The sequence below is a fragment of the Dendrobates tinctorius genome, unplaced genomic scaffold (assembly GCF_039654945.1).
Source record: "Dendrobates tinctorius isolate UK_male_01 unplaced genomic scaffold, ASM3965494v1 ptg000084l, whole genome shotgun sequence".
Classification (NCBI taxonomy): domain Eukaryota; kingdom Metazoa; phylum Chordata; class Amphibia; order Anura; family Dendrobatidae; genus Dendrobates; species Dendrobates tinctorius.
In genome coordinates, this window is record NW_027361752.1 from 39,233,340 (window position 1) to 39,259,889 (window position 26,550).

At 41.5% G+C, this 26,550-nt stretch overlaps 1 protein-coding gene across 7 annotated transcripts in view; it reads right to left on the bottom strand.

Annotated features, from left to right (window-relative positions):
- Positions 1 to 19,563: 19,563 nt before the first annotated feature.
- HUNK (hormonally up-regulated Neu-associated kinase) overlaps positions 19,564 to 26,550 on the bottom strand; it is a 211,520-nt gene continuing 204,533 nt past the window's right edge. For all 7 annotated transcript variants that reach the window (XM_073584561.1, XM_073584557.1, XM_073584559.1 and 4 more), the window contains 2 exons: positions 25,221 to 25,383; positions 19,564 to 23,471 (listed from right to left, as the gene is read on the bottom strand). In XM_073584561.1, the coding sequence (XP_073440662.1) occupies positions 22,804 to 23,471; positions 25,221 to 25,383 (831 nt within the window). In that variant the 3' untranslated portion in view covers positions 19,564 to 22,803. The remainder of the gene's footprint in view (positions 23,472 to 25,220; positions 25,384 to 26,550) is intronic.

Sequence of the window (26,550 nt, forward strand, 5' to 3'; positions counted from 1 at the left end):
GGTTCCTCCATCAGTGTAGCATTACCTGGACTGTGCATAGTATTCCACCCAATAGCAAGTGTAAAGAACTGTGCTCCAGCCACCCTGAGAGGTCCTAAACTTGTTTGTTTCTTAAGAAGAAGACACCTCTATGTCATACACACAATATGCAGTGGACCCTATACTGTGAATTGCCTTTAAGAGAGAAACTGTCCCCTGTTTTCTCCTTCAGTAAAGTGTTACGTTTACAAGTTCACATGTGTGTCGGGCTGCCTGAAATTTCACCAACATCATGGGTGCTCCAACACCTGCACACAGACACCACCTCATAGTAACATCGTAACATAGTTAGTAAGGCCGAAAAAAGACATTAGTCCATCCAGTTCAGCCTATAAAATTCTGTCAGAATAAATCCCCAGATCTACGTCCTTCTAAAGAACCTAACAATAACTGTAAGATACAATATTGTTACGCTTCATTTTCCACCGTGAATACCATGGAGAAGAAGGTGTTTAATATATTAGCATTTTCCTCGTCATCTACAACCATACTTTCCTCACAATTTTTTAATGGGCCTACACTTTCACTTTTGATTCTGTTACTATTGATATAGGTGAAGAACAGCTTGGGATTAGTTTTACTCTCCTTAGCAATGTGTTTCTGTTTCCTTTTTGGCAGCTTTAATTATTTTTTTAGATAAAGAATTTTTCTCCTTATAGTTTTTTAGAGCTTCTGCGGTCCCATCCTGCTTTAGTAGTGTAAATGCTTTCTTTTTACTGTTAATTGCCCCTCTTACTACTTTGTTTAGCCACATTGGGTTTTTCCTATTTCTTGTCCTTTTATTCCCACAAGGTATAAACCGCTTACAGCGCCTATTAAGGATGTTCTCAAACATTTCCCATTTATTTTCTGTATTCTTATTTCTGAGGACATTGTCCCAGTCACCCAGATTAAGGGCATCTCTAAGCTGGTCAAACTTTGCCTTCCTAAAACTCAGTGTTTTTGTGACTCCCTGACATGTCCCCCTAGCGAAAGACAAGTGAAACTGTACAATATTGTGGTCGCTATTTCCTAGATGCCCCACAACCTGCAGATTTGTTATTCTGTCAGGTCTGTTAGATAGTATTAGATCTAAAAGTGCTGCTCCTCTGGTTGGATTCTGCACCAATTGTGAAAGATAATTATTCTTGGCTATTAGCAGAAACCTGTTGCCTTTATGGGTTTCGCAGGCTCTGTTTCCAAGTTAATATCCGGGTAGTTAGAGTCCCCCATAACAAGGACCTCATTATGGGTTGCAGCTTCATCTATCTGCCTTAGTAGTAAACTTTCCATGATTTCTGTTATATTTGGAGGTTTGTAACAGACCCCAAAGAGAATTTTGTTACTATTTTTCCCTCCATGTATTTCGACCCATATGGACTTGACATCCTCATTCCCTTCGCTAATATCTTCCCTTAAAGTGGACTTTAGACAAGACTTTACATAAAGACAAACCCCTTCGCGTCTCCGATTTTTACGATCCTTTCTAAACAGACTGTAACCCTGTAAGGTAACTGCCCGGTCATAGCTTTCATCTCACCATGTCTCGTTATTCCCACTATGTCATAGTTACCTGTAGATATTTCTGCTTCTAGTTCTTCCATCTTGCTTGTCAGGCTTCTGGCATTTGCGAGCATGCATTTTAGAGAATTTTGCTTTGTTCCAATCTCCTCCCTGTTGATTGTTTTAGAAATTTTCTTACCTCCCTTCTGAGTATGTTGTCTTGGATCTTCTTTGCCACACCTCATATCATTCATCAGTATAATATCTGGTTTCATGTTCGTGTCTAACGTTTTTCTTCCCATCCCCTCTTCTTCTAGTTTAACGCTCTCCTGATGAGTGTAGCGAGTCTACTGGAAGGATAGAAGAAAAAACTACCTGTGCATTCAGTTCCTTTACTTTCTTCCCCAACTCTTCAAAGTCCTTGCAGATTGTCGGTAGGTCCTTCCTTGCCGTGTCATTGGTGCCAACATGTATCAGAAGAAATGGGTGGACGTCCTTGGAACTCATGAGCTTTGGTATCCTATCGGTCACATCCTTGATCTTCGCACTTGGGAGGAGGCAGCATACTTCTCTTGCGGTTATATCCGGTCTGCAGATGGCTGCTTCTGTGCCTCTCAGTAGTGAGTCTCCCACCACTACTACTCTTCTTCCCTTCTTGTCTGTACTTTTTATTGTCACTTCTGGGTGTTGCTGTGTGCCCTTTTCTTCTTCGCTTGCTGGTAGTGCCTTATCCTTACGTGTCCCATCATCATCCTCCGCAAGGCCTTGGTATCGGTTTGTCAGTTGTGTGGTCGGTGATGTCTCTATGGTCTTCTTGCTTCTTTTGGTCACATGTTTCCACTCGTCTGCTTTTGGAGGTTCTCTGACACTTTCTTCACCTTCTGTGACCAGTAGAGATGCTTCTGTTCTGTCCAGGAAGTCTTCATTTTCTTTGATGAGATTCAAAGTTGCAATTCTTTTTTCCAGACCACGCACCTTTTCTTCTAAAAGGGCCACTAATCTAAACTTCTGGCAGGTGAAGTTGGATTCTTCTTCTGGGCGATCTGTGAACATGTAGCACATGTTGCAGCTCACCATGTAGGTTGTCACATCTGCCATGTTGCTCCTAGATCCTGCTGACTTGCTCCGTGTCTTCCTTCATGTGTAATCAACTCAATCAGGCAAGCTTTCTTGTAATAATGTTTTAGAGGCAAAAATTTGTGGGCCGTAATATGCAAATTATCTTCCTCAAGCTTCAATCCCTGGTTCGGCGATGCTTTCCAAACAGCTGGTCCCGGCTGTATCCAACAATCCTCTTGCTTAGGGAGACTTTTCGCTTTTCCCAGAAGGCACCTGGAATATGCAAATTATCTTCCTCAAGCTTCAATCCCTGGTTTGGCGATGCTTTCCAAGCAGCTGGTCCCGGCTGTATCCAACGATCCTCTTGCTTAGGGAGACTCTTTATTTTTCCCAGAAGGCACCTGGAATATGCAAATTATCTTCCTCAAGCTTCAATCCCTGGTTCGGCGATGATTTCCAAGCAGCTGGCCCGGCTGTATCCAACGATCCTCTTGCTTAGGGAGATTCTTCGCTTTTCCCAGAAGGCACCTGGAATATGCAAATTATCTTCCTCAAGCTTCTACAGGAGCGACCCCAGGAGGGTCTTATGGAGGGGGTATAAGTGCCACCTCTGTCTATTGACAATTGTTGTGAACACCAGGGAAGTATTTAGCAGTCCAGCGACCCACCTCAACTACCGTGACATTGATATCCACTGCCAGTGGAACTACATTTCCCACTGGCCCCTGAGCAACATCTGGCACCTCCCCCGTGGCTCAACGCAGAAGTCCTTACCTATCCATTGGATAAGCTACCTTGACCGCTGGAACCCACATTGATTGACAGGGGAATTTTTTTACTTTTTGTTACATAATGGAGCAGCCACCTGGAGGCCAGACTGCCTCTCCATCCATCTCTATGGGGCTGCTAGAAAAAGCCGAGCGCAGAGCTTGGCAGCAAAATAAGGAATGAATGGAGCAGAAGATGGGCATACGCACTGCCACTCCAATGGCGATAAAGGTTCCGTGTTCTGACTATCGGTGCGGGTCGTGCCCCTCCAATATAGGATATAGATACCATGTTGGAGGAAATATTATCCAGCAAAACAATTGTTCAGCCTTAATGAAAAATGACATCAACATGAAAATAAATGGTTTGTGGCGGCTGTGCACAATTTTGCAACTTTTCAGTAAGCAATGTGTGAAAAATATATTAGGAGCCCTAATGAAGCCAAATTTGCATTACAGCAGGTAACGTATGTCCCGTTTAGTCTTGTAAGTTGCACACATGCTAAATTCTCTCTGACAGAAACTGCAGAGCCGGCAAATGCCCTCCGGTGCTGACAAGACGATGAAAATGCTGAACTCACAGAGATGAACAATATGTCTCCGTAGCTGGGATACAAACAAGAGGAAAGAAAGTGGAAAGTACATGTAAAACTGAGTCAGAGAGAAGCTGAGAACCACTTACCGCCGTAGCCATAACAACTTCGCAGATTTACGCACTATTCCGCTCTGCTGATAAATTTAGGAACTTTGAGTAGTCGTCAGGGTCTTAATATAGAATTTAAATAATGTTTGTGGAAGGATTTTGAGGACAAATTGTCTAAGAAAAAAAAATGGAGAAATTCTCAACAGCAAAGTTCTTTAACTTTTAATGGCATCAGACTACTATTGTGTCCTCCCCTCTACTTGTTAGGGCACATATTGCACCGTCACGTTTTCCAATGCATAGTGAGTGACCAATGGTCAGTAAAATTCTTGCCCTATATATATATATATGGTTTTGATACATTTTTTTCCCCCTTTATCCCCTCAATTCACAGTTTTGGCCAAAACAATATGGACTGCTAGCTCACTTACAGCTACCTAGAGAAGTATAAGGAGGTGAGAAGGAAGGGGCAGAGTGAAAATGAGAGGCAGAGACCCAAAGACATGTATCAAAATATTAAATTATTTAACCCTTAAGGTAAACACCTAAAACAAAAAATGAAGCGCTAATATTTCTATTATTCGGTCGCAATAAAATATAATTCAATTAAAAGCAATCCAAGCGTCATATGTAGCATCAAAACAAAAAAAACTACAACTTGGCATTCAAAAAATAACCCTCATACAGTTGTCGCAGGTTGCGGGATGCAGTGACAGACAGAAGGCAGAGCAAGGGTTAACAAATTTAACAGTTTTACTTTAACAGGGGGTTAAATCCTCACAGGGAGATAAGTAGTTCAATGAGAAGTTCAATGTCAAGCAACAGGCAAAGTTAATGAGCAATAAACAAGATAATGGCAGTTCTTTAACCCCTTCACCCCCAAGGGTGGTTTGCACGTTCATGACCGGGCCAATTTTTACAATTCTGACCACTGTACCTTTATGAGGTCATAACTCTGGAACGCTTCCATGGATCCCGGTGATTCTGACATTGTTTTCTCGTGACATATTGTACTTCATGTTAGTGGTAAAATTTCATTCAAATAACTTACGTTTATTTGTGAAAAGAACGGAAATTTGGCAAAAATTTTGCAATTTTCCAACTTTGAATTTTTATGCCCTTAAATCACAGAGATACGGCACACAAAAAACTTGATAACTAACATTTCCCACATGTTTACTTTACATCAGCACAATTTTGGAACCAAAATTTTTTTTGTTAGGAAGTTATAAGGGTTAAAAGTTGACCAGCGATTTCTCATTTTAACAACACCATTTTATTTTTAGGACCACACCACATTTGAAGCCACTTTGAGGGGTCTATATGATAGAAAATACCCAAAAGTGACACCATTCTAAAAACTGAACCCCTTAAGGTGCTCAAAACCACATTCAAGAAGTTTATTAACCCATTAGGTGCGCCACAGGAATTTTTTTGAATATTTAAAAAGAAATGAACATCTAACTTTTTTTCACAAAAAAAATACTTCAGGTTCAATTTTTTTTATTTTACCAAGGGTAACAGGAGAAATTGGACTGCAAAAGTTATTGTGCAATTTGTCCTGAGTACGCTGATACCTGATTTGTGGGGGGGAACGACTGTTTCGGCGCATGGCAGAGCTCAGAATGGAAGGAGCTCCGTTTGACTTTTTCAATGCAAAATTGGCTGGAATTCAGATCGGACGCCATGTCACGTTTGGAGAGTCCCTGATGTACCTAAACAGTGAAAACCCCCTAAAAGTGACCCCATTTTGGAAACTAGACCCCCCAAGGAACTTATCTAGATATGTGGTGAGAACTTTGAACCCACAAGGGCTTTACAGAAGTTTATAACGTACAGCGGGACAATTAAAAAATCTTATTTTTTCCACAAAAATGATCTTTTCACCCCAATTTTTATTTTCCCAAGGGTAACAGGACCCTAAAAGTTATTGTGCAATTTGTCCTGAGTATGCTGATACCCCACATGTGGGGGTAAACCACTATTTGGGCGCATGGCAGAGCTCAGAAGGGAAGCAGCGCCATTTGACGTTTTTGGCTGGAATTGAGATCGGACATCATGTCGCGATTGGAAAACCTCTGATGCACCAAAACAGTGGAAACCCCCCACAAATGACACCATTTTGGAAACTAGACCCCCTAAGGAACTTATCTAGATGTGTGGTGAGAACTTTGAACCCCCAAGGGCTTCACAGAAGTTTATAACATAAAGCCGTACAATTAAAAAATCATATTTTTTCCACAAAAATGATCTTTTCACCCTCAATTCTTATTTTTCCAAGGGTAACAGCACCCTAAAAGTTATTGTGTAATTTGTCCTGAGTACGCTGATACCCCACATGTGGGGGTAAACCACTATTTGGGCGCATGGCAGAGCTTGGAAGGGAAGCAGCGCCATTTGACGTTTTTGGCTGGAATTGAGATCGGACACCATGTCGTGATTGGAAAACCCCTGATGTACCTAAACAGTGGAAACCCCCCACACATGACACCATTTTGTAAACTAGACCCCCCAAGGAACTTATCTAGATGTGTGGTGAGCACTTTGAACCCCCCAGTGCTTCACAGAAGTTTATAACGCCCGGGCGTGAAAATAAAAAATTTGTATTTTTTCCACAAACATGATCTTTTATTCACCATTTTTTTTATTTTCCCAAGGGTAACAGGAGAAATTGAACCCCAAAAGTTGTTGTCCAATTTGTCCTGAGTACGCTGACACCCCATATGTGGGAGAAAACTACTGTATGGACACACGACAGGGCTCGGAAGGGAAGTAGTGACGTTTTGGAATGCAGACATTGATGGAATGGTCTGCGGGTGTCATGTTGCCTTTGGAGAGCCCCTAATGTACCTAAACAGTGGAAACCCCCCACAAATGACCCCATTTTGAAAACTAGACCCCCTAAGGAACTTATCTAGATGTGAGGTGAGCACTTTGAACCCCCAAGGGCTTCACAGAAGTTTATAATGCCAGGGCATGAAAATAAAAAAATCGTATTTTTTCCACAAACATGATCAATTAGTCCCCAATTTTTTATTTTCCCAAGGGTAACAGGAGAAATTGAACCCCAAAAGTTGTTGTCCAATTTGTCCTGAGTACGCTGACACCCCATATGTGGGAGAAAACTATTGTATGGACACACGTCAGGGCTCGGAAGGGAAGTAGTGACGTTTTGGAATGCAGACATTGATGGAATGGTCCGCGGGTGTCATGTTGCCTTTGGAGAGCCCCTAATGTACCTAAACAGTGGAAACCCCCCACAAATGACCCCATTTTGAAAACTAGACCCCCTAAGGAACTTATCTAGATGTGAGGTGAGCACTTTGAACCCCCAAGGGCTTCACAGAAGTTTATAATGCCAGGGCATGAAAATAAAAAAATCGTATTCTTTCCACAAACATGATCAATTAGTCCCCAATTTTTTTATTTTCCCAAGGGTAAAAGGAGAAATTGAACCCCAAAAGTTGTTGTCCAATTTGTCCTGAGTACGCTGACACCCCATATGTGGGAGAAAACTATTGTATGGACACACGTCAGGGCTCGGAAGGGAAGTAGTGACGTTTTGGAATGCAGACATTGATGGAATGGTCCGCGGGTGTCATGTTGCCTTTGGAGAGCCCCTAATGTACCTAAACAGTGGAAACCCCCCACAAATGACCCCATTTTGAAAACTAGACCCCCTAAGGAACTTATCTAGATGTGAGGTGAGCACTTTGAACCCCCAAGGGCTTCACAGAAGTTTATAATGTCAGGGCATGAAAATAAAAAAATCGTATTCTTTCCACAAACATGATCAATTAGTCCCCAATTTTTTTATTTTCCCAAGGGTAAAAGGAGAAATTGAACCCCAAAAGTTGTTGTCCAATTTGTCCTGAGTACGCTGACACCCCATATGTGGGAGAAAACTACTGTATGGACACACGTCAGGGCTCGGAAGGGAAGTAGTGACGTTTTGGAATGCAGACTTTGATGGAATGGTCTGCGGGTGTCATGTTGCCTTTGGAAAGCCCCTAATGTACCTAAACAGTGGAAACACCCACAAATGACCCCATTTTGGAAACGAGAACCCCTAAGGAACTTATCTAGATGTGTGGTGAGCACTTTGAACCCCCAAGGGCTTCACAGAAGTTTATAATGCCCGGGCATGAAAATAAAAAAATCGTATTTTTTCCACAAACATGATCAATTAGTCCCCAATTTTTTCATTTTCCCAAGGGTAACAGGAGAAATTGGACCCCAAAAGTTGTTGTCCAATTTGTCATGAGTACGCTGACACCCCATATGTGGGAGAAAACTACTGTATGGACACACGTCGGGGCTCGGAAGGGAAGCAGTGACGTTTTGGAATGCAGACTTTGATGGAATGGTCTGCGGGTGTCATGTGCGTTTGGAGAGCCCCTGATGTACCTAAACTATTGAAACTCCCCACAAGTGACCCCATTTTGGACACTAGACCCCCCCACGGAACTTATCTAGATGTGTGGTGAGCACTTTGAGCCCCCAAGTGCTTCACAGAAGTTTATAACGCTCGGACGTGAAAATAAAAAAAATCATTTTTTTCCACAAAAATGATATTTTTGCCCCCAATTTTTTATTTTCCTAAGGGTAACAGGAGAAATTGGACCCCAAAAATTGTTTTGCAATTTGTCCTGAGTAGGCTGATACCCTACATGTGGGGGTAAAACACTGTTTGGGCGCATGGCAGAGCTTGGAAGGGAAGGAGCACCATATGACTTTTTCAACTCAGAATTGGCTGGAATTGAGATCAGACGCAATGTTGCATTTGGAGAGCCCCTGATGTGCCCAAACAGTGGAAACCCCCAATTCTAACTCCAACCCGAACCCCAACACACCCCTAACCCTAATCTCAGCCCTAACCCTAACCCTAGCCCTAACCCAAGCCCTAACCCTAGCCCTAATGGAAAAATGGAAATAAATACATTTTTTTTTATTTTATTATTTTTCCCTAACTAAGGGGGTGATAACGGGGGGTTTGATTTACTATTTATGGCAGTTTTTATGTTTGGCAGCTGTCGCACGCTAAAGGACGCTTTTTATTGTAAAAATAGTTTTTGCATCACCACATATTGAGAGCTATAATTTTTCCGTATTTTGACCCACCGAGTCATGTTAGGTCTTATTTTTTGCGGGACGAGTTGACGTTTTTATTGGTACCATTTTCGGGCATGTGACATTTTTTGATCGCTTTTTATTCCGATTTTTGGGACGCAGAATGAACAAAAACCAGCGTTTCATGAATTTCTTTTGGGGGGGTGCGTTTACACCGTTCCGCGTGCGGTAAAATTGATAAAGCGGTTTTATTCTTCGGGTCAGTACGGTTACAGCGATACCTCATTTAGGTCGTTTTTTTATATTTTGTCGGTTTTATGCAATGAAAACTATTTTATATAAAAAATAATTATTTTTGCATCGCTTTATTCTGCGAGCTATAACTTTTTTATTTTTTCACTGATGATGCTGTGTGGCAGCTCGTTTTTTGCGGGACAAGATGACGTTTTCAGCGGTACCATGGATATTTATATGCGTCTTTTTGATCGCGCGTTATTACACTTTTTGTTTGGCGGTATGATAATAAATCATTGTTTTTTGCTTCGTTTTTTATTTTTATTTTTTAAGGGGTTCGCTAAAGGGGTTAACTAATGGGACAGTTTTATAGGGCAGGTCGTTACGGACACGGCGATACCTAATATGTGTACTTTTATTGTTTTTTTTTTTATTATTTTCAAAAAATGAATTTATTGGGGAATATTTTTTTTTTTTTTTACTAATTTATTTGGCGATTTTTTTAAATTTATTTTTACATTTTTTAAATTTTTTTTTTACTTTATTACATAGTCCCAGGTGGGACATCACTGTCCTGTGACAGATCGCTGATCTGTCACATCACAGATCACTGTGACAGATCAGCGATCTGTCACAGGCAGTGCCGAAGGCTTCCTCATGCCTGCGCTTTGCAGGCACTGAGGAAGCCAGCTTCCTGCAGGCCCCCGAAAGCCCCCGTCGCCATCTTGGATTTGGGGGCCTGGAGGAAAGGAGCCCCCCGCAGCAGCGCTGCACATTGCGCTGCCGTGGGGGGCTCAGGGAAGCACGGAGGGAGCCCCCTCCCTGCCGAATCTTCCCTTTAACTCCCGGTACACCGCGATCGTGTTTGATCGCGGTGTGCAAGGGGTTAACGTGTCGGGGGCGGTCCGTGACCGCCCCTGACACATTGTGCCGGGTGTCAGCTGTGATAATCAGCTGACACCCGGCCGCGATCAGCGGCGCTCACCACGTGGGCGCCGCTGATCGCGATAGACGTACTATCCCGTCCACGGTCATACGGGCACGGGTACCGTGGACGGGATAGTACGTCGGATGTCAGGAAGGGGTTAAATCACTTGTGTCAGAGGCTTCCCAGTCCACAACTGAAGCTTTGAAGGCAGTGGCGCCAACAATGGCTGACGCGGTGCTGTTCAGAGGGGTCCTGCAAACAACGGTCCATCTTCTGGTGGCAGAGGTCGGTCTCCAGCACCTTTTGCTGAGCCTCTAGTCCATAAGTTGGTGTGGCCAAAGCAAACAGGGTCGCAGCACTGACAGAGTCCAACGTGGACTGGCAAGTGTGAACTGGCAAGGTAGGCCGCAAATGTCTGTCCAGTACTAGGCTTTCTCTATGCGGCTTGTGCGCTGTACTCACAGTCACGGAGCGCATGTGTCTCTCTCTGAGCAGCTGCCGTCACCTGAATGGCTGCTCTGCACGGCTCTGCTTGGTTTGCGCTGCTCTGCGTGTCTACCGATACCAATAAATCTCCCACTTAGTCTCTCACACAGCTGTCCCAGATCTGTGCTCTGCGGCCGGGAGCTTTTCCCAGCCAACTCTTGCTCGGAGTACTCTGACCAACACGGGTGCTGCTGCACGTCTATCAGTCTTGGGGAACACACCTCAGGATCCTGCACCCGCCCCCCGCTCCTCCGCGCAAGCATCACATTCTGCACAGCCAGGCACATTTGTGGCTGCTGGACAGGCTGAATACATGTGAGGAATGCCTGTTTGTTAGAAATTCCACACATGTATTCAGGTTGTCTGGCAGCCACAAAACATGCAGCTGCGTCGACAAACACTAAATCTCCAAGCACGCCAAAATACTCGGAGATCACCCGAGCATGCTCGGGAAAACCTGAGCAACGAGTATACTCGCTCATCACTTGTGAGACCTCATTTAGATGTCAGATTTTCAAGTATGAGTGTTTTGCATTTTACACGGATAGCTCTCCTATCTTTGATAGTCTACAGGGCCATTCACATGTCATGGAGACATGTCTGATTTCGATCCAAGAGTTGGATCAAAATCTGCAATACGAGTCATTGAAAAAAAATCGGACCGTACTTGGATTTCATCTGAGGGCGCTCCGATTTTCACAGACCGCTATAAAGGAATAGGTGGAGTCATTTTATTTTTATTTCTCCAAGTATGAGAAAAACGGATGACAATCGGACCACTCTATGATCAAAGTCTGACCAAAAATAATCAGTGCATTTTTCTCATCCGTGATAAAAACTGATTTCCGAATGAAACCTCCAAATTCTATTCTGCTCTAAAAGAGATAGGCGGGGGTGGGACCATGAATATTCATGAGGATCCAGTTTGGTGAAGAAATGCAGTCAAAGCCACACAACCAAAGAGCTTTTCCGTTTCAAAAATAAAATCCTTATTCTTGCTTTATAAAAAATTTATCTTATGGGAATTTGGTTTAGGAAATGATAACCCACAAACGGCATCATCCTGACTGATGAAAAATGTCTTCCAAAAGGCTTGAATTCATCATCTCTGACCGCTGGTGATATAACCGATCCTCTGGACTCTGTCATGTCTAAAGGAAAGCGTTGACTGACTATACAAATAAAATATGAAAGTCGGAAACATGCGTGCGATGGCTTAACTCTGAAAAACTAAGAGCAGATGAGAAAAGTCTGGTCATCTGTCAGCAACACGGACTGTGTTACACTGTATACAGAGAAGTAATGTTATCCAGTCCACCGCTATACATCACTGGGACATTTCTATGCAATTCACAGTTTATCAAATTTCACCACTGTAGCTATATACATACATGCCCCCTTCCTGTTACTGCATATCTGACACACTGAATGATTATTGGTTCTTAAAGAGAGCCCGTCAGCACATTTTTACATATGGAAGAAGTGATATGGTTGGATAGGTGCATAACCTCCGATAAAAACGATAGCTTTATTGCAGAGATCAGATGTGCCAGTCATAAGAAATCTAATGTATAAGCCATATGCAATTGAGGCTGGTACATTGGGTCAGTGGTGAGCACTGCAGCATTGCAGCGCTGGGGTCCTGGGTTCAAATTCCACCAAGGACAACATCTGCAAGGAGTTTGTATGTTCTCCCCATGTTTGCATGGGTGTCCTCCAGGTTCTCCGGTTTCCTCCTGCATTCCAAAGACCATACTGATATGGAATTTAGAATGTGAGCCCCATTGGAGACAGTGCCAATTATGTCTGTAAAAGCGCTGTGGAATTAATGGCGCTATATAAATTAGAAAATAAATAAGTGCACTGGAGGTGTGTCAGAGCACTTGGAAGAACCAGTTCAAGAGCAGTTCACAATGCAAAAATAGAGCTGCGAAGTGGTCAGCTTGGAGTGCGATAGTAGTTGAGGCATGGGCCAATCATTTTAATCCCAATGCTAGAGCGCTGGAAAATTTGTACCTACCGGCACAGCAAAGTTTCTACAAGGGCAATATGCCACAATCAAGGGAAATTAGAACATATAAGAAAAAATCTATTACGGTACTTTGAAAATATTTTTTAGGGTCTCTGACTTCATTTAAACAAAATTAGGGCCATTATGTACAAAAAATTATACTTAGTCTAATGGTAAATCTTTTCAATTTAATCTTCGAAAATGACTGCAGTAGTGCACCTGTGCCCTCTCAGCATGCTGACATGTATTCAACTTTTGCTAAATCTATTTTTTATCGGCAGATCTATGCTAGAACTCATATCTAGGAACATACTTGCAATATATTAGTCCAATGCACCACTCTGTTGTCCGTGCACAAATTGGTTCAACGCTCCACATGGTCGCAGCAACTTAGAGAAATCCAGGAACCAGGTCATCGGACGTCCTCCTTTTGGTAAATTTATTAGTACAGAAAAATCACCACGTTTCAGTCGTACAGGGCCTTCGTCAAGCCATAAAAAAGCATATCATTCTTTTTATGGCTTAATGAATGCCCTGTACGGTTGAAACGTGGTTGATTTTTCTGTACTAATAAAGTTAGCAAAAGGAGGACGTCCGGTGCCCTGGTTCCGGGATTTTTTCATATTTGAGACCTGCAGTATGGGAAACAGAAACACTAACAGTGAGCCCTGGGCTGTACTGTTATCTATACAGCGATTTTCTTTGCATAAAATCCTCAATAGAATCATTTTTCACAAACATAATATACTGATATATAGAGATTTATTTCTACATTGTAAATGGAAAGCAGAAAATGTACTAAATACTTTTTAAAAAATGTTATTAAACATGACAAAAGCTAAATAACATATATGCAAGCCCTGTAAACTGAATCATCTATACTTAATCATCTATACAGTACAGTAAATATATTATTTATAGTTATCGGGAAATGTCATAAATTAAAAAAAAAAGTTATGATTATAAATGCTGGAAGGCAGAAACAAAAAAATAAAGTACAACACCCTCATTTGCTGGAAATGAAAGGGTTAACGCAACTGCATACGGTTGCCTCCCTCCTCCTTCGGATACATTTTTCCATAGCAGTTTTGAGGGCAAAAAAATCACAAGAAAATATGTTTATGTCATGTAAAATATGTAAAAAAAAATATCATCCGTGTCATTGCGCTTGCATATTTTTGGTTGATGGAGGACTTTACGGAATAAGGGAGCCCCGGAACTGTGACCAAGGGCAGTGAACGTTGAGTAGGACTTCTCGCGGCACAGTCCCCTTCAATGTAGCCAGGAGAAAAATCCGACAACTGTCCACCATATCATCATATGGCTGCCAACATTAGTAATCTTTAAATTACTTTTAAACTACAAAATATATTAAGTTATCGACAACGGTACCTCCATAATTATAAAATTTCACACCCCATTAAAACAAAAATTTTCAAAAGGATTTTTTAAAACACCCCCATTAAAAAACCCAGACGGGGCATTGTGGACATTTTATAATGTCCATAACAAAAAATATAGCCATTACTCAATCGTGGCGAGATATCACCTCCTCCTGAACACATTTCTGTTGTTAATGATGACATCAGGCTGTATGCACAGGCGCAGTGATATCCGGGATGCTGAAGGTGGTGGGGAAAGTATTGACGATTGCCTGACATGCATCAGTAGTGAGTAAATAATGCTGGTGGGAATTGTCTCAGTACCCCCTGATGAAGCAATATGCGAAACACGCATCAAAATCCTTTTTTGGACCTTTGTCTGCACTGAAATTGTTAATGTTGTTAGACATAGATGTGAAAGGTATTGTTCCAGTATTGAATACTAAACAATTAGATTTTTTTTTTGCGCTCCTGACCACGTAGCCTCGTTATACACAGTCTTGTTGGTCGCCACCTGGTACGAGAAGAGTTAATATATTGCCACGCTCTCACCCTTCCTGCCAAAAAAAAACGTCAACCAATATTCTCTAGAAATAGTTTCTATTTTTGATGCTAATCAAGACACAGAGCAAATCTCATGGCCACATCCATTTATTCGTTTCTGGAAAGAAGATGCAGACCCGTTACCATGGAAACTGTTGCTCAGATTTCGATTTTTCTTTCTTTTTTTTTCATTTTTTTGTTCATTAAAGGAAACTACACCCTAAAGAGTAAGACATAGAAAAGGGTGAAAAAAAAAAAGATGTAATGGTTGATATTATGTAAGTATATTTAATAATTGAAAGAGAAGCTTCATCGCCTTGTAATGGAATGCAAAATACGTCTTTTGTATAAGCATCTATGTCGCTAAATTATTCATAGATATATGACCCCGGAGAGCAACTAGTGACAGCTCTGCAGCCATATGTTTGCTATCTGTGGTTTTAATGCAGCAGTTTTTGAGGGATATTAATTCCTCTAAGGCAGGAGAAGACTCATGGCCAGATTAGGTTTGGTGCCATGCACATGAAGAGAGGGGATACATGAAGTCACCATTGCATCGGTCTGTGCCTCCAAATGTACATATGCAAATATTTTTCTTGCAGAGAACCTTGACCATACTTAACAACATTGGAAACGTTGGATGTTTAAAAGAGGTTGTCCAGGCTTAGGGCTCAAATCTGCATTCACATAGTCACTGCAGACCTGTACCCCAAGATCAGACAACCCATTTAAGCTACATCCACAGCCCCACCTTTAGGCAACTCTTTTCCATAAATTCTGACCATTTTAAGCCACAGATATCTTGACATTGTTTCCAAAAATTTGAGTATGTCCTGGCAAATTTTGCACACGCCTCTGCAGTGTGTATGAGCATTTAGATGGGTTTTCCCATTTCAAAGATTATTCCGCCATGAGAGACAGAAAAATCTTATGTAGAAGAGCTGGAAAAAAACAAAACAAAGGCGCTATAGTGTCTTATCCAAGTGACAAGGACGCTAATCCTTTGTTCGCCACTTTTTGATTCGTTGAAATAAAAAGAAAATCTAAAAAACTGAGCTGGAACTCATCTTACCTTGGTCTAGGGCTACTTTTTGCCATCCCTACTCCTCTTTGAAACCGAAAAACCTATTTAAGTTGGTCATACACTAGAAAATTTGGACCATTTTTGTTTTCCATGACATGAATGAGTGAACTAGATGCTGACAGAAGGCATACAGCTTGATAAAAGTTGATCTGCCATGTTGCGTTTTTATAGACATTATCGGGTGATGAGTTGGAAAGTTGTTCACACCAAATCCACATTCATCTAAAGAAGCCCAGATTAGACAACAGATCATGGTAGAAACCAACTTGCGAAGTGTCATTTTAACTTATGTCAATGAGCAACTGTAATGTCAATGAGCAACCGCCACCAAACGTCCTTCAAAAATAACAAATCTGAGATCACCGATATACCGCTGGCTTTAGTCCAACCACCAAGTTAAAGGCTACATTGTTGTCCCTTGTAACTGATTTGTGGTGTCTTACAGACCACCTGGTAACTAAGTTGAGGATTGTGGATGCTCAATTTTCCAATACATGAGATTAAAAAAGGACCATAAGGCCTTAAAGCGGGAGTCACACATAGCAATCTCGCTAGCGATATCGCTGCTGAGTCACAACTTTTGTGACGTAACAGCGATCTCACCAGCGAGATTGCTGTGTGTGACAGCGATCAGCGAGCGGCCCCCCTGCCGGTATTGCTGATCGCTGTAAGAAACCTCTGGACATATTTTTCGTCGCTGGTCTCCCGCTGGCCAGCACGCATCGCTGCGTGTGACAGGCGGGAGACCAGCGATCAGCTGTAAAAAATAGAATTAAAATAAAAAATATTGTTATTCTCACCTACCGACGTCCCGCGCAGCATTACTCTCTCCACGCTCCGGTCCCAGTGATCCTTTGCACGAATGACCACGAGACTTCGCGCTCCCGCGAGACCGTGATGTCTCGTGGTCATTCTCGCAAAGGATTACTGGGACCGGAGCGTGGAGAGAGGCGGGATGGCTGCGCGGGACGTCGGAAGGTAAGAATAACAATATTTTTTATTTTAACTCTATTTTTTACAGGGATGGCAAGCGATGCCGGGCGCTCGGCATCACTGTGCTAATCGCTGGTGAAGCTGTCTGTGTGACAGCTCACCAGCGATCACATAGCGACTTACCAGCGATCCTGACACCTTGATATCGGTGTCGGTATCGCTGGCAAGTCGCTATGTGTGACTCCAGCTTTATTCAGATGTCAGTTTTTCTCACGTACGAGGAAAAACGAACCAATTCTTTTTATCAGAGTTTGGTCCAAGTGTCATCAGTTTTTCTCTTACATGGAAAAAAAAAAATCCTCCACTTCTCCTTTCTGACAATCAATGATAATTGGATGGCATCTGACTGTGGTCCCATTTTTTCAAGGACCCATAGACTTATATTCCCGATTTTCATATAAGCTTCAGTTCAAAATCAGACACGGCTCCTCTATTTACTACAGACCACACGGTCCAGGAAAAAAACAAGGACATGTGAGTTGTCCCATAAACTATCACAGGTAGGAGTGCTATCTGAGTAGTCCTGGCCGAGTGGTTAAGGCGATGGACTAGAAATTCATTGGGGTCTCACCGCGCAAGTCTTGACAGAATTTTATAGGCTGAACTGGATGGACTAATGTCTTTTTTTGGCCTTACTATGTTACTAACACTACAGAAGACACACATATGCAAAATGCTGAATAAGGCCTTACCATTAGTAAGGAGGAACTGTCACATAGTGACAAGAAACTGTGGGCACCTATCCAATCCCTTGAACAAAAGGCACCATAGGCTATCCCTATTCCCTGGATTACCCCAGATGGTGGAGACACCAGGAACTCATAGCATGCTATGCGCCTATCTTAATCCTTATTTATCCCTCCCTCACCAAAGGAGCTTTGAAGCCAAAGTGTATTGGAAAACACTAACCAGACAGCCAGAGGTAAACAGACAGGGATAAAAGAAAAGTACAAACATACAAATACACTCACAAATCAACAGAGTGGAAATCAAGGGAGTTGTAAAAGGGGTAATCCAAACGGGAGAGGATGAAGATAAACACACAATACCAAAACCATGCAGCTATCTCCTGTAAACTACACCAACCACCTGCTACTAATTCAGAACTCTCCTTCACCACCAAACCAGGAAGTTGAAAGTATTACTGGCAAATCCCAAGTGCCAGTGGCGAACATATATACACCAGAGGGGAGTGGCCAACACAGAACAGCTGAGACAATTCAGGATGGAGAGCTGCAAGAGATCGGCTGAACTGAATAACCCTTGAATTTACAGAGCAAGGAAAACCTGCACTGTTTAATAGGATGGGGAAGCAGTTCTAATCAGTGCAGGAGTACGTGTAATCAGACACTGCAATCTTCTGGCCCCTCTCTGTTGCAGTATCCTGTGACAGGAACTTTATGAAGAAGGCAATATTTTTGAGAAGAACAATATATGTGGAGCTTTTGGATCATTGTTACCAACTGGATTGCTTATTGGATGTTCAAAATGGTGACTGTGAGCTGAGATTTAAACCCTGACTGACACCTTCACCTTTTCTATGCATTAATTTTGATAAATATCCACCATTAAAAGCCTGGGAATACAGGCGATATGTCATGTGAGGCTAAGGAAACCTGACTAATAAAGTTGCACCGTCAGCTGCTATACAAATGGCATAGAAGAATTGTTTTAGCTATCAAAGTTTGTAACCTACATCTTTTTACAGCAAAAGTGCCACACTTGTCTACAGGTTGTGTGTGGTAATGCAGCTTAGCCATATTCACTTCGGTAAAGCCGAGGAACAATTCCAGATATGAACCATGACACTATTTCAGGAAGAAAGCAGCAGAGCTCCCACAATGTAGAATAGGATCAGTAAATATCCACCATAATCCACTATGACATAGAAGGTACTAATGGCACAAAGTGAGCCCATCTTTTCTAATGGTGATCCTGTGAGCTGGTGGCCCACGAAGGAGCCTTAGCTGTGGGTCACAAGGTTACGCTAAGTGAAAATGGAGCTCCAAGGAGGGTCAGTGTGTGCTAACCTAACCCTACTTATATTCAAGGCATTCCAGGTGGAATTGTAGTGTCTGTTACAAGAGCCTTCAACAGGGGCACTTGTTTTCTGATTGTTTCAAGCGAATTGTAGATTTAAATGTGGACAGACAAGAAAATGTGCAACTCAAAATCAGACACAAATTGTGTATCTGTAACATCTGTGCCAGTTCCTGTCCCTTTAGGTCATGCTTCTCCGCCTTTCTGTTTTATTCCTGGTACTTTTGGTGCAGCTGGATCAGTGAGCTATGGGGTTGTCTGGCTTTGATTACTCCTTTCTGAGAGCCCTAGGCTAGGCTACCTACTATTTAAACCCCTGGGCCTCTGATTTCCATTGCCAGTTATGGTAAATAGTTCTGCTACCTGGTTTTGCTCTAGTCCTTACTTGTGCGGTTTTCCTGATTCCTCCTGTTTTCTGACGTTGGGGTGTATTTTGAACATACTTTTTTAAAATTCTGTTTCTGACATGACGTCTTGGCTTTGACCATGCATGGCGACCCTTCCTGTCTGTGTATCTCTCCTCCAGACGGCAGCCCTTACCTGTAAGCAATCCAGGGGACCCCATTTTAGGACCAGATCCCTGTATCGGGGTTAAATAGTGAAGATGGGGGTTCCTCTGGAATCTGGCAGACCTAATGGCTTGTGCCAAGTACATCCAAGTCAGCCTTTTTGAGCGAGTGGCCTTTAACAGATGTTGACAATATAAAAATTCATACTGTGACCTTTTGTTCCAAAGTGAAGGTTTTTTTTTTAATACAAAAATGTATATCTAGCAATCAAGTTCATATAAGACAAAAGACAATTGTTTTTCAAGAAATGTGATTTTATGAAAATGTTTCAATTACAATTTAAAAAAAAAAATTGAATTAAATATTAGGTACAATGAAATTTCCATACACATGCCAAAAAAAAAAAGCAATCTGCAGCTGATGATGGTTTATATTACACACGATGAGAAGGAAGATGAATATTTGCTTTTTGCTACATCTTGAGCGACTTTGAACAATAAGCACTAATTACATATTCATGTAATATGTTCACGGATTTCTGCTCAGATTAACGTCTTCTTCAAAAACATTCTTTGGTACAATCTGAGAACAAGAATTTGGCAGATGACAGATCTGATGGAGTCAGCATCAGGCATCGCTTGTCCATCTACACATGTTATTAGGACAGATTCCAGCTGAATTTTACAAGACACTTTGAAAAGGCAGCGAGTTGTAAACAAACAGACGGCGTGAAGCATGTAAGCAATAGGAGATTCAAGCCTTTTGTTCAAGAATATTACCAGCTACAAAACAGCTTTTACAATGTTTTTTTTTAAATTGATTCAGGATGCATGGAGCTACCGCTCATCTTCTTGGACCAGAGACACTAGAAGATAGAGCTAATGGAAGGAGCCGATTAGATGAGTTAATCTCAGAGTCAACAAATGTCTATGACCAAATTAACAGGGTAGTCTGCCATTTTTGACATTTTTAGACAGAAAAGTGGGGTGTTTACACATGGTAGCCTCCTCTATGAACTCCACCATATGGATGTCACAGAGGTGGATGCTAACTTACTCTACGAGCCAAAATTAAGAACTGATATATAAAAAAAAAATGTCCAAAAATATTGGCCCAGACCACTTTTAGAAATACGCTCGACAATAATAAACACACTCACCTACTTGGTAACAAAGGTTATCGGTCGAAGAATGTCACAAAAGCGAATAAATTTTTTTTCTCCCTCTTGTACCTTAGCTTTGGTTCACAAGTCAAGTTGTCATTCGTTTGGAAAGGATCCAGTATAAAGAAAAAAAATAAAAATTGGGGCAAATGGAGTAAAAAAAAAATGAATGCACACTTTGGTGTTTGTTTCATATTCATTTTTGTTCCATTTGCAACCGATCCGTTTTTACTGGAGAAGGCTGGCAAAATTGCTTTGATGAATCACAGCTAATGTTTTATTGATCGAACTAAAAAAAAAAAAAAGGATAGCAGACAGAAAGGAGGCAAACAGAAGACAATTCAGGACATTTCCTTCTCTATTCAAATTGGATAAAATTGGAAAAATGTATAGATAAGAAAAAAACAAGTTAGGTCTAATCATCTGTTACCATCTGAAACACCTTGTAAAGAATGAGAAATTAACCCTCCATTTCTAATGGTTAACAAAAAAAGAAAAGAAAAATAAACTTTGATCTTACTAAATTGCCAGAACAATATAGGTGCCTGAAAGACAGATCTACAAAGACATACCATTGTATTCATTCTCACTGGGCTGTGGCAATGTAAGCAGAGACATAAAGGGTCTTCAGATGCCTTTGTTTCTGCAGTATAAGTTAACCAGAACGTTCATTCCAAAAAATGTTGGAGTAGATGGTTTTTTTTTTTTTGCTTTTTGCTTAAAACCAAAATTCCAAAGGGATAAACTTAGTTTACCTAAAAGGATTGTAACTCACATCATGCGGAGATCCTGAGAGTCTGGATGCTTTTGTACAACATGTTATGAAAACATTTTAAAAAATGTGGTCTCTTTCCATTTTACAATATCTGCCTGTTATTAACACATTTGTTAAATCAGACTTACAATGAGTTTTATGAGCAGAACCTATAATCGGTTAATCAGTTGCTTCACTTCAAGGAAAAAAATGAAGATATAATAGTGATTCTTCAGTACACAAATGTCTGACTCCATTCTCGTTCCTTAGATAAAATATGTTGAGGAATCCTATGGAGGAACTTAAAGGGACAATCCAGTTTAGACAACTTATTTTCAATTTGAAAGAGTGTTTTGGGCTTTGGAGGACCTTCTCCTGCAATGCCTAATTTTCCCTTCGGAGGCACTGTAGGAATACCTACTGTTTACAGCTAATTACTGGGCATCCCAACAGGGAAACACTTCACTTCTAGTCACTAGGGATTGCCTAAGGTGGAGTTGGTTTGTACCTCTACCTAAGCATGTTTCATCACTAAAAATAGGCATGCCCAACATTTTTGGGTCGAATCAAACAACAGTTGTAGGTAGAAGGCGGTAATGTTGACTTTTTCATATCAGTGTAATATGGAAAGCAGGCAGATAGGATAGCAAACCAGGACCAGCCAGCATGACTTCTCCCAAGAATTGCTACACCGCCTTGACTGTATATAGACTTGGGAATACAGCCTCGTTTTACATGATGCTGCATCTGCTCCATAGTAAAAGAACATCATTGGCATGATGCTGTCCTGGATAAAAGATTAGTGGCAATATGGTCACCTAATTCCTGATGACAGATTCCCTTTAATTTTTTTTTTCCGGATGGAGAAACCCTTTAAATCGTACTAAAACAAAAATAATATAGATATTTTTTTTCAAAGCTTGTTTTATATTGTTTCCTGACGCTCACATTAAAAAAATCTTGAACTATAAGTCCACCCAGAATGTAACACAACCATAAAAGTACCATAAAATGCCCAACTTTTCTTCATCAGTCTTAAAGAGCTGCGTAAATATTTTGTGACAAAAAAAAAAACAAAGAAAAAGGTTACCTAAAACAATGAGCCTGAGGAAAATGGTGACACAGTGATGATCAAATATTAACATCATAACACTTTGAGGAAAAAAAAAATCCTTAACGTTTACAGCAGCCGTTTTGAATGCAAGTTGTTCCAGCTCCGTAGAATTTCCTGGTGAGTCAAGGTCAGTGCAGGAGATCACCAGCTGAGGAATCATGTTTGGTCCATGGCAAGTTGCATTAGCAGATTAGTTACAGCAGATTTATGGATGTCCACAGAAATATCCATTAGTAAAGTTTGCAAGAAAACTGTCAATATTTTAGTGCTGTACCAGATAGAGATCTTGTAGTTTCCCTGGCATCACTGTCCCGAAGTGCAATTCACAGAAGTTATGAATTTCTCAATGCATAAAATTAAACATGTTCACGGTAAATGCTCTTGATTGCAATGAGGAAAATAGCAAAATTCACATTTACAGATATAATTCAAGTTCTCCTCTTTCTACAATGGTTGGGGCAAAAACCCATCAAATAATCCACAGTTCTCAAGAACAAGTCCAATCAGCAAAATACGTTCATATCGCTGGAATTGAAACTGGTATAACCTGGACTCATCTGTTGCAAAGCCGGCATTCGAGATTCCAAGGAGTTTTCAGGTTTGGGAGAGGTTACCTGACTCCTCTTTCTTAACATTTGTCCAATGCCCATCATAGGAAATCGACCTCGGCTCCTAACACAATTTGGGCTTCCCAAGTTGCTGGAAATGTTATTGTTACACGATGGGGAATGGGGAGAAGTTGGGGACATGGATTCAGAGCTAGACGGGCTACTTTTGTCTTCGTACGTGAAGGACGAAAGGGTGGAATGAGCTTTCACTGGGGTTGTGTTGTCAAACTGAAAGATGGGTGAAAGAGTTCTTTCACTGGAATGACGAGGGGAGAAAGACACCGGGGAACCTATGACTCGATACTGGTGAGATGGAGACAACTCTATTTGGTCTTCTCTGTTCACAGATTCGAAGGAACGTACAACGTTCAGATGAGGTTCCCTCATGCGGACGCCCATGTTCATGTTCACAGTCTCTTGTGAGTGGGAGTCTTGACGTCTCATGATCTTAGGCGTTCTTGGATCTGGACTTTGCATTTCCAAATATTCCAAAGAACAGGAAGTGACGCAGACTGGCTTGTTTAATCTGACTTCATGAAAGGGACTTAACCCACCAACGGATTCTGCAAAAGGGAAAAAAACATCAATTGTTTCAATCTGCAATGACTAACCGCTAGACATATATTCTCACCAACTACTGTCTCCTACGATGAGTAATGAGGAAATTAAAAAAGATAAAAATATAACTTGCTTGGAAAAGCAACCACATTGTGAATACTGCAGAGTGGTGGCTAGTGATGGGTGAGTAGCATTGCTGCTCAGGTCTCCCAGAGCATGCTCAGGTGATCTCCGAGTATTTTGCTCGGAGATCTAGTTTTCGTGGTCTCAGCTGCATGATTTGCGACTGCTAGACAAGCTGAATACATGTGGGAATTCCCTAACAAACAGGCATTCCACACATGTATTCAGGCTGTCTAGCAGCAGCAAATCATGCAGCTGCGTCGACAGAAACTAAATCTCCGAGCACGCCAAAATACTCCGAGACCACCTGAGCATGCTCGGGGAAACCCGAGCAACGAGTATACTCACTCATCACTAGTGGTGGCCATTTAATAACGCTTCACTCCTAAAGTCATGACCACTAAAGAATTTTCTCCAATCCATATTCTTACTAACAACATCCTTCCCATTAGATACAAATGTATGGTGATGTGTTAATTTCCTACATATGTGACAAGATGTTGTTTATTTATGCGTAGAAAACCAAGCATCAATGTGTCCACACGATGCAAAAAAGACCTTCAGCTCAGCATCACCGTAGGTGTTGCTTAGGAAACATTTGCTTTAAAGGGCCCCTGAGCCATTACTCTATGCTAATAATAACATACGGTATATACTCAACAGACAAGGAATTGCTTAATTATGTGGAGAGGCAAATAGGTTCTAGAAATCCATCCTTGTATCATTTTAATATTTATATCTCTAATTCCATAATAATTAAGAAAGTATTCTGGCTTTATAATGCAAAGTAAAAAATAAAAAAATATTTCTAGTTTTTCATATATTTGTGATTGGTACTCCGTATTTCTGATGCAGAACTCCAAAACAAAGGCATTGACATCTAGCCACATGATGAAAATTTATCTGAAGTCGCCACTAGAGTGCTAGTAGTTTACTTCATACTGTTTATCCACTTAAATCAATAAAAAAATCAGTATGTAGTAAACCGTGGGAAAGAAGAATCCCTTGATGAGGACCTTTCTGTGTCTTTTTTTTATTATTTAAAATGAGTACCTTCCTGCAATTGGCACCGATTTTGGGACAGTTTTTCTTGTTCATTTATGACCCTCCGTTCCAAAGCTATGCTCTCCGGAATAAAGGTGGAAATTTTCCCTTCCATCGATTGAGTACATAGCACAGATCTTTTCCAGGGGCGTGGCTGTGTTCTGATTGGCCAGAATCAGAAAAGAAAATACAAATGTCCACAGAGAAGTTCTAAGGTACATGCCCAGTTAGTTGAAGAGAAAATTTGCCAACGGAGGGGCATAGAGGAAAAAGAAAAACTGTTCCAGAATCAGAGGAGCAGTGGTAATTGGAGGAGGTAGTCAATTTAAATTAAAAAAAATCAGTGAAATATCCCCTTTAAAGCAGTTGATTGCCTTAAAAATTCATTTTTTTTTTGTTTTCAAGGGACCCCCTAATAGATCATTTTCCAGTTAGGGTTCGCAATTTTCAGTTCTCCTGCAGCAATACCACAGGGGGCATGGAGCATTGCACAATTTCTAATAAAATGTATGAGCTGGCAATGTTGTATGTATATGCTGTGTTCCTTAGACAGACATCAATTTAGCGCTTTAAAACTCATAACTTACCCCGTTCAGACTTTGAGGACTTTCTCTCCTTGAGAGGAGGCTTGGAGCCATGGCCCTGAGTCATGACACTTGGAGCCTGCCTGTGGGAAGGGGAGCATTTTTCTATTTTCTTCTGACCACAACGCTGTTCTGATCGCTTTTCTGAATCCTTGGGTTTCCTTTCCTGGAAATAATGGAAAGAACATAAGATTATTGAAAGAGAAGTCTTCATGAAAGAAGAAAAGAAACTCAAAATTTTTCTCGCACTAAAGATCGAGAATGTAAACATTTTGCTATATTTACTAGCATTTTTTTTACTTTATAATTGGAGCTGTGGGGGGGACAACATGACTGCCATTCGAGTTGCACAGCAATTGCACCGTAGATTTTTCTTAAGACCTGAGGGCAAGTGTGGATGTATGACATATTGTATATACTGTACACTCACTGGCCACTTTATTAGGTACACCATGCTAGTAACGGGTTGGACCCCCTTTTGCCTTCAGAACTGCCTCAATTCTTCGTGGCAGAGATTCAACAAGGTGCTGGAAGCATTCCTCAGAGATTTTGGACCATATTGACATGATGGCATCACACAGTTGGCGCAGATTTGTCGGCTGCACATCCCTGATGCGAATCTCCCGTTCCACCACATCCCAAAGATGCTCTATTGGATTGAGATCTGGTGACTGAGGAGGCCATTTGAGTACAGTGAACTCATTGTCATGTTCAAGAAACCAATCTGAGATGATTCGAGCTTTATGACATGGCGCATTATCCTGCTGAAAGTAGCCATCAGATGTTGGGTACATTGTGGTCATAAAGGGATGGACATGGTCAGCAACAATACTCAGGTAGGCTGTGGCGTTGCAACGATGCTCAATTGGTACCAAGGGGCCCAAAGAGTGCCAAGAAAAAATTCCCCACACCATGACACCACCACCACCAGCCTGAACCGTTGATACAAGGATGGATGGATCCATGCTTTCATGTTGTTTACGCCAAATTCTGACCCTACCATCCGAATGTCGCAGCAGAAATCGAGACTCATCAGACCAGGCAACGTTTTTCCAATCTTCTACTGTCCAATTTCGATGAGCTTGTGCAAATTGTAGCCTCAGTTTCCTGTTCTTAGCTGAGAGGAGTGGTACCCAGTGTGGTCTTCTGCTGCTGTAGCCCATCTGCCTCAAAGTTCGACGCACTGTGCGTTCAGAGATGCTCTTCTGCCTACCTTGGTTGTAACGGGTGGCAATTTGAGTCACTGTTGCCTTTCTATCAGCTCGAACCAGTATGCCCATTCTCCTCTGACCTCTGGCATCAACAAGGCATTTCCGGCCACAGAACTGCCGCT